The sequence below is a fragment of the Eimeria acervulina genome, genomic scaffold (assembly GCF_000499425.1).
Source record: "Eimeria acervulina Houghton genomic scaffold, Eah_scaff305, whole genome shotgun sequence".
In the NCBI taxonomy this organism is placed as follows: domain Eukaryota; phylum Apicomplexa; class Conoidasida; order Eucoccidiorida; family Eimeriidae; genus Eimeria; species Eimeria acervulina.
Window position 1 is genome coordinate 13,278 of NW_013547750.1, and position 8,584 is coordinate 21,861.

General features: G+C 48.5%; 2 protein-coding genes across 2 annotated transcripts; one reads left to right on the top strand and one right to left on the bottom strand.

Moving 5' to 3' along the window:
* Positions 1 to 212: 212 nt before the first annotated feature.
* Positions 213 to 5,268, bottom strand: EAH_00031940 (hypothetical protein, conserved; the record flags this gene model as incomplete). The annotated part of the gene is made up of 3 exons (XM_013392359.1): positions 213 to 1,064; positions 1,806 to 4,201; positions 4,854 to 5,268. 3 exons carry the CDS (start codon positions 5,266 to 5,268, stop codon positions 213 to 215), a joined length of 3,663 nt encoding a protein of 1,220 aa, XP_013247813.1.
* Positions 5,269 to 5,753: 485 nt separating this feature from the next.
* On the top strand, positions 5,754 to 8,584 carry EAH_00031950 (hypothetical protein, conserved; the record flags this gene model as incomplete). Its single annotated transcript, XM_013392360.1, has 5 exons — positions 5,754 to 6,545; positions 7,515 to 7,564; positions 7,774 to 7,835; positions 7,966 to 8,042; positions 8,486 to 8,584. The coding sequence occupies 5 exons, from the start codon at positions 5,754 to 5,756 to the stop codon at positions 8,582 to 8,584; spliced, it is 1,080 nt and encodes a 359-aa protein (XP_013247814.1).

Sequence of the window (8,584 nt, forward strand, 5' to 3'; positions counted from 1 at the left end):
CTAAAGGCAAGTGGACGCGGAAATGCTTCATGTAGCAAAGACTTCCGTTAGCCTCTATGACACCGATGTAGCCACAAAAGGCAGCAAAAAGAGATATAAAAATGCGACGAGGATTCAAATTGCTTCCCCGGGGTATGGGGAGGGCAGCAAGGGTGAGGTGTACGTACACTCAAAACAGCTGCCTAAAGCCTCATGTCTTGCGCAGAGGGCAGTTACTGTTTAAGGCTTGCAGAAGAGGCTACCGCCTTCTGTACTAAGCCCCGCACCTCCTCAAGTACCATACAGACAAGCCCCAAACGCATGCGTTGTTCAGAAGCGGCATTTGTTTGTCTTTTGCCAATGCAGGGCTTCACCAGTTCAATCTTTTCGGCAGTAGTAGGGGCCCCACCTGCCAACAGAAAAGGTGTCCGCTGCTGCTGCTGCTGCTGCTGCTGATGCTGATGCTGCTGCGTCAGCAGCTCCTCCGCATCCATCTGCGACGCCAAACGATCCAGAGCCCCCCGCAGAGACTGACCCTGTCTCTGAAGCAGCAGCAGACCCATACGATAAAAGGGACTCACATCCCCCTCACTGCTGCTGTTGTTGCTGCTGCTGTTGTGGTTGCTGCTGCTGCTGCTGCTGCTGCTGCTGCCAGGTAAAAAAACCAGCTTAAGCCAATTTAAAACGCAGGAGATTCGCTCCGAGCCCTCTGCTATCGGCTCGTGTCGATTGATGAGTTGCGAGGTCATAACAAATGATAAAATGCTTAAATTCAAATTAAGACCACCCTCCTCCTCCTGTGTTGCTGCTGTTTCTGCGTCTGCTGTTGTTGTTGCTGCTGCTGCTTCTTGTGCTGCTGCTGCTGCTCCTGTTGTTGCTCCTGATGCTGCTGGTTCTTGCGACCCTCCTGTTATCCGGCTTTGCTGCTGCTGCTTCTCGTGCTGCTGAAGCACCTCAGAGCACCACCGCTGCTTCAATAGAATAAGAACTGCAGCGCATGCAGCATCTGGAAGAGGCTGCTCTTTGGGGTTGAGGAGGCTCTGAAAGAGGAATGTCTGAGCTCGCCAGCTAAATACCCCCGTCATCTGCAAAGACAAACAAAACTCTCAGCCTGTGCAATCCAATTTCGAGTCTATTTATACAATCCATGAGTAAATATATATATATATATATATGTATATATATATATATATGCACACTACATATAAGTGTAAACATATCTATATATATATATATATACATAGGTGGGCGCTGCCAGTAGTGGGAGCAAGGCCTGCTCATGTCGTGCTGCTGGCAACGCCAACTTTAGTAGAGCGGGAAGAAGAAGGTACATTTATAAAGAAGACGAATAGCTGTTTAAAATGAAGTAGAAAGATAGCTGTTTAGAATGAAGTGCATTAATGCAGCGTCTAGACAGACTATATAATGATAATGAAGCGGGTACAGACACCCGACTTGACGCTTTAAAATATGCAAAAAAAAAATAAACATCAAAAATAGAGAAAAAAAAGCAAGAAGTAAACATTCTTTTGTTGCTCAGCGTATTCTCCTGACCCCTCAACAACCATTAACACACGCTACAGAAAGCGCAGCGGCAATAGCAGCAGCAGCAGCAACAACAGCAGCAGCAGCAGCAGCAGCAGCAATATAAAAAGCAACCCCAAACTCGACAGGCTAACGCTTGAACCTCCACCACGCAGCACCAGCAGCGGCTACAGAGACGAATAACAACTGTAAAACAATCCCCTTCTTTGCCTCAGCAGCAGCAGTTGCAGCAGCAGGAATTGCAGCAGCAGAAGTTGCAGCAGCAAGAGCAGCAAGCTTACTAGACAGACGCATCTATAGAGCAGCGTAAGGTCTCCTCCTTGGAGGAAGACTGCATTTGTACAATCTTTTTCTAACAGCTTCGAGTTGCTATCCACTAAGGAGAAAGCACTAATAAACAATTCATCATAAGGCGTCAGAGCGGCCCCCCTGCCTGAGAGCAGCATGAAGGCTCTGCAGCAGCTGGTGGATCCTGACGCCATGTGCAGCAGCAGCAGCAGTAGCAGCAGCGCGGGGTGAGCCGGGAAGCTGTGGGCGGTGTAGAATAGCTGCGGGTGCTGCTGCTGCACAACTGGCAGCAGCGAGACCCCAAATAGCAGCAGCTGCTCTGCTTTACGCTGCAGCATCCAGCGCGCCTCGTTCCATATGCCAGCTTCTTCTGCTGCTGCTTCGAGGTGCGCCTGCTGCTGCTGTTGCTGCTGCTGCTGCTGCCTTGCGGCCCCCGCACCTGCTGCAGCAGCAGCAGCAGCATCGGCGTGCTGCATGAAGATGCATGCAGCCTTTAGAGACCAAACTGCGCGGTGAGAGATACAGATAGGAGAAGGGACAGGACAGGGGCCCCCAAGCTGCAGAATAAGCTGCGCATACACCTGACAGGCGCACCCTAAGGGCCCTACTTCCATGTCTCCTTGCTTCGGTGGAGGTGCAGCACAGACGTTCAGCCGCTGCAAAGAAGAGACAACTGTCTCTTCTCCTCGCGTCATCAGCAGACAGCACTGCAGGGACAGAGCATCCACAGCTCCCCACAAAAACAAGTCCTCCGCACTCCACTGCTGCTGCTGCTGCTGCTGCCACTGGTGCTGCTGCTGTAGCTGCTGTAGCTGCTGCTGCCACTGCTGTTGCTGCTGCTGTTGCTGTTGCAGCTGCTGGCATGAAGAGGAGAAGAAAGGAGGAGGGTGAGATAGGGGGGCCTCTAAGACCCGCTGAACGGCGGCGGAGAGACACCTGCGGCTTCTCTCTGGGAGAGACAACAGACGGAGACACTGCTGCTGGCAGTCCCTCCTTAGCACTGACTGCTGCTGCTGCTGCTGCAGCTGCAGCTGCTGTTGAAGGGGAGGAGCAGCAGCAAAGGAAGACATGAAAGGGTCTGGCAAGAGGGGAATGGAGAGTTTTAAAGCCTTATATATAACAGACTGCAGCGCATGCAGAGCAACTAGAGGTTCATCACGCTGTTTGTCTTTGTCTTTGTTTGTCTCTTGTCCGCCATCGTTCTCTGTCTCCTTCTCTGTCTCCTTCTCTGCCTCTTCCGACCCCTGCTGCTGCTCTAAAGCAGCAGCCAAAGCCCTTGCTGCATGCGCCAGCAGCAGCAGCCGCAGCGGCAGCGACATCTCTTCCCCCGCACAAAGCACAGGAAAGGAGCCTCGAATCAACTGCTGCTGCTGCTGCTGCTGCTGCTGCTGCTGGCCTTGGTGGTCTTGGTTTGGTTTGTGTTTGAGGTGTATATTCAGCAAGCGCTGTGCAGCAGCAGGCAGCATCTTGGCTAGCCCCTTTGCTCCTGCTTGCGGGTGCTTGATAGGCAGCGTTTTGTTTAAGAGGAGAGAGCAGAGCTGCGTAATAAATCTGTCTCTCTTCCTCTTTACTTTTGCTGCTGCAGCAATCAAACCCGGCAGCAGCACCGCCTTCAGGTGTACAGACACCTCAGCACTTGTTAATCCCTCCACAAGAGACATATACGACACCCGGCCTGTTGCTCTCCTCAGCAAGCTGCCAATACACTCCAACACTGCAAACCGCAGCCCCGGCCCGACCAATATAACTTCTCCTTCCCTCACCTCTTCGTAAGACAAAGACGCGACCCCACCAGCTGCAGCAGCAGCAGCAGCAGCTGCTGCTGCTGCTGCAGCGGGAGCAGCGTCAGCATCGGCTGTTAGAGCGGAACCAGTAACATCAGCAGCAGCTGCTGCAGCAGCAGCATTTGCTGTCTTCGGAAACAGCAGCACAGGGAAAGTGATGCCTACGACTGCAGGTAGAGGCAAAGGAGATTCGCCAGAAAGAGGAGGAGCTGCATGTACACCAGAGAAGCAAGCTTTGAATTCCTTTGCAAAGTCAAATGCATACTGTCCATACACCACATGACTGGGAGGAACTCTTGCTGCAGCTGCTGCAGCTGCTGCAGCTGCTTCTGGAGCGGCTGCGGGGGCGCTTGCTGCTGTTGCTGCTGCTGGTGCTGCTGCAGAAGATGAAGAAGAGGAAGTAGCAGCAGCAGCAGCTGCTGCAGCAACCGAGAGTCTAAGCCGCTTGCTGCCATTAGGCCCCTTAAAAAGATAAGAGATTACAAAGGAAAGAGAACGAAGAAGAGCAGGGAGACAGGTGCTGAGTGTATGAGTAGCTAAGGGGTCTGTCTCCTTAGAGACAAAAAAATGTAATAAAGCAGAGAGCTTCGCAGCCAGCAGCAGCACTGCACACACCACAAACAAGCACAGAAGAATTAAATAAATAAATAAACAAATAAATAAATTAAATAAATAAATAAATAAATTAATTAAGAGAAAATGCAGAGACTGAGAGAACGAGGTGCAGACAAAAGGCATAAAAAACAAAGATAGAGAAGACGAAAGACAAAGACAAGAAGCAAAGACAAGCAGACAAACAAAAACATAAAAAGAAGAAATCAGCAAAAAAGATATACACACAAAGACAAGCAGACAAACAAAGCACAAAAAGAAATAGACGAAAGAAGAAGAGATAAGGAGGCAAACGCGCAAAGACGTAAACAAAGAAGCAGACAAATAAACAAACAAACAAACAAACAAACAAACAAACAAACAAACAAACTAACTAACTAACTAACTAATACGCAAGCAATAAGGAGAGCATGCAGGTGAAGCTACAAACACAAGCCGAGTATACAAATATACAAACAAACAGCAGCATATGCTGGTAGTCAGCTAGACAAAGACAAGCAAACAAAAACGTGCAACAACCACGAGTGAATTCTGCTGCTGCTGCTGATGCTGCTGCTGTTGCAGCTGCTGCTGTTGTTGGGTGTATGCACTGAATGGCGGTCTTAATATTGTTGTGGTTGTTAAGTGTTTACAGCATCGGCTTACTTCTGTCTTCTTCTGTCTCCTCTTGTATGTACGCTGCCTCCCCAGCAGCTGCAGCAGCAGCAGCAGCAGCAGGTGAAGGAGCATCAACAGAAGATGGATGAATCCACGCTTCTATCGCCCTGACTGCTGCTTCCTCAAGAGACACTTGAGGTGTATCTGCAGCAGGGGGCCCTAAGGCCTGCTCTACTGCAGCAGGTAATAGCGGCTTAAAGAGCAGCTCCCGTGGTAGCTGCACACGGAAGACAGGTCTTTGCTGCTGCTGCTGCTGGTGCTTCTGCTGCTGCTGCTGTTGCGGCTGTTGCTTCTGCTGCTGTTGCTGCTGGTGTTTATGCTGCTGTTGCTGGTGTTGCTGCTGCTGCTGTGCAGCAACAGCAGCAACCGGGGGGGCCCCCCCTCGCTGTTGCTGCTCTGTCATCTGTGCGCTGTTGCTTCTGTCTCACTGCATTGAAAAGAAAAAGAAAATAAATCAATAAAATGTCTAAACAAAGGAGCAAATAAAACTTGTAAAGGCTCTGAGGTGCAGCGACAGGGCAAACTGGTCTGTGCTGCTGCACATGCAGGCCCGGCAGCAGCAGGGACAGCAGCAGCAGCAGCAGCAGCAGTAGCAGTAGCAGCAGCAGTAGCAGCAGTAGCCGTCGATGCAACGAAATCTACATCCTTCTATTCAATAAAGCATCTTTCAGGGTCTCTCAGATCTTCTCCTTTTCCCTCTAAACCCTAAACCCTAAACCCTAGACCCTAAACCCTAAACCCTTGACCCGCCTCTGGAGGCCCCAAAGAATCGAACGTGCCTTTCTTCTCTTCCACGCAAACCCTTGCAGATCTAAGGCAAACATCGCCGCACATTATATCCCAAACCCTAAACCCTAAACCCTAAACCCTAAACCCTAAACCCTTAGAATGACTGTACGCATATCGGGGGGCCCCTCCAGGGCCCCCAAGCGAGCGGCTCGTAGGGGGGCCCCCCGCGCTCGCGAAGAAAACCTGAATGAGAGCAGCGATGAAGAGATAACATCAAGCAGCAGCAGCAGCAGCAGCGAAGAAGAGACAGACAGAAGCAAAGGCAAGAGGCTGCAGCTGGATGAGGGTCTGTTGCGGCAAGTCCGGAAGGTGCAGCAGCAGCAGCAACAACAGCAGCAGAAGCAGAAAAAGAAGCAACGGCTGCTGCTGCTGGGATTAGGGGGAGAAAAAGGTCAGCAGCAGCAGCAGCAGCGGAAGGCGCAGCAGCTGAAGCTGCAGCGCCAACTGCATGCAAAACTAATTGGCGTGAGGGTCTCTACTAACACGGCCCTCCGTTTAGCAAACAGAATCCCTGCAGCAGATGTGCTGCAGCTGCTGCAGCAGCAGCAGCAGCAGCAGAAGACAGAAGCAGCACTTCGTACTGTCAGGAAAGAAGCAGCACGGACCTTCGTGCTGCTGCGTCAGCTGCAGCAGCTGCTGCTGCAGCAATCTTCTCTCTCTGCTGCTTTCGCCGCAGCATCGAGTGACAAATCAACGGCAGCAGCAGCAGCAGCTGCTGCTGCTGTTGCAGAAGGAGGCTGGCAGCAGCGAAGAGACAAATACAAACAGCAGCAGGCAACAGGAGGTGAAGCAGATGTGTGGAGGCTGCTGGCTGAGGGGCCCTCAGCTAACTCTCTTCGTTCTGTCTGTCTTTCGAATATTGACGCTTGGCATCAACAAACCTTTGCAGCAGTAAACCCTAAACCCTAAACCCTAAACCCTTAACTGTACCCCTAATCCCTAGCAGCTACACCCTAAACCCTAGCTGTGAAACCCTAAACCCTCGCTAAAACTACATGAGAGAAGGGATAGTAGAGACCACATTTGACAAACAAACAAAACAATTTAATATGCAAACAAAACAAAGAAATGAAAGGAGAGAGAGAAGATCAACGCATGCGTATAAAAACAACAGCTATCTCTGCACCCGGGTCTTTCGCTTATAGCCTTGTTGTATTCCTTTGGGGTTTAGGGTTTAGGGTTTAGGGTTTAGTTGGGTGTTTAGTTGTGGCGACTTTATTCAAACAGGAATGCGTGTATTAATCCTTTTCTTTTATAGTGTTTATTTCTTTTTTATATTGTTGTGTTGCTGCAGAAAGACAAAAGATTTTCTGTCTTTCACCAGCCGGTGTCTGTACAGCTGAAAACAGCAATGGAGAATGAAGAAGAAAAGCTGCTGCAGCGATGTCTTCATTATTGTTGGGCTTGCAATAAAGAAGTTGTTGAGCAGAGCAAGCAGAGTGCAGATAAAGAGAAGGAGACAAGCAAAAAGGAGGAAGGAGACAGAAATACTAAGGAAGAAGAACCCACAACAAATACACAAAAACTTCCTTGTTCAGTTATTGCATGCGCAGAGATGAAGAAAGCAAAAATAGAAACTCAACATCAAATATTTGATGATACTGTACGGCGTTCAAATTCTTTATTAATGCTATCTTTCTCTTTATTCCTATTCATGCTCTCTTCTTGACTTGCTGCTTTTACAGTATGATTGTTTCTTTAATCTGTTCAATTTTTAATGTAGTTTATTTTATTTGTCTGTTTGTTTCTTTCTTTCTTTGCGCTCTTAACAATTTGTTTCTCTCTTTGCTCTCAGTATTTGAATGGCGTTGTGCTGATAAATTTATTTTTTTTTGTTTTTCTTCGTTTTTGTCTGCTCAGGATTTCTATGTGGAATTGCTGAAGGCCTCGGTGGCTGCAGGAGAGGGGCAGTAAGCAAATAATAAACCTTTTCAATATTTTTAACTTACAAACCCTTATTAGAAGCACCTCCTAGAAACCGAAAACCCTAAACCCTAAACCCTGAAGGCTATACTCTAAACCGTGAGGAGGCAAAGCAATGAAACTGACTTTCAGGGTCAGGGTCTACGGTTTAGGGTTTAGGGTTTAGGGTTTAGGGTTTAGGGTTTGTTGTTTTCAGGGTGGAGGCTTCTACTCTGACTCGCGAAACGGCATTACTAACAGCAAAAAGGAAGGCCAGTGGTTCGTTTCTCGCTTACCCTTTTGTGTTCTTCGTAGTTTGCCAGGATTAGCAGGGTTTAGGGTTTCCTGTGTAGGGTTTAGGGTTTAGGGTTTAGGGTTTAGGGTTTAGGGTTTAGGGTTTTGTTATCAGGGAAGATAGTCGATCGGCGGGCTTCCAAAGGACGCAAAATTCGGTACAAGCCAATACCCCAGCTGGAAAGTTTTGCTGTAAGTTGCTGCTGCTGAACAAAGACAGGAGCTCCTTAAGGGGATAATAGATAAAGACTTTTGCTTTGTGCAGTATTTTTATTAAAAAGAGCTAATAGGCAGCTTCCATGGTTTATTCTAAAGGGGTTTAATGGCTGTCACCTGAATCTTTTCCAGCAAAGTTTAGGGAATATAATAATAATAATAATAGTAATAATAATAATAATAATAATAGAGTAATAATAGTAGTAATATAGTAGTATTAAGGAGATATGGTTAGGCGTGCATTGCCCTGAGACACCGCAGTAATTGTATTCATAAACTTCATAATAATGCTGCATATTCTCTGCTTTTTCGTTATGTTGGTGCATTCGTTTATTAGGGTTTATCTTTACCCGTTGCATTCCCAGGGGTTTTCAGTAGGGTTTAGGGTGTAGGGTTTGCGTTTGTTACTGGGCCCTCAGACAGCAGTCCCGTGGACTCCAGACACAGACGCGCTGCCAGGAGCCGACGACCCCTTAGTAGTTGAAGGGCTTATGAATAACCTCTTCGCCGCCACCTAA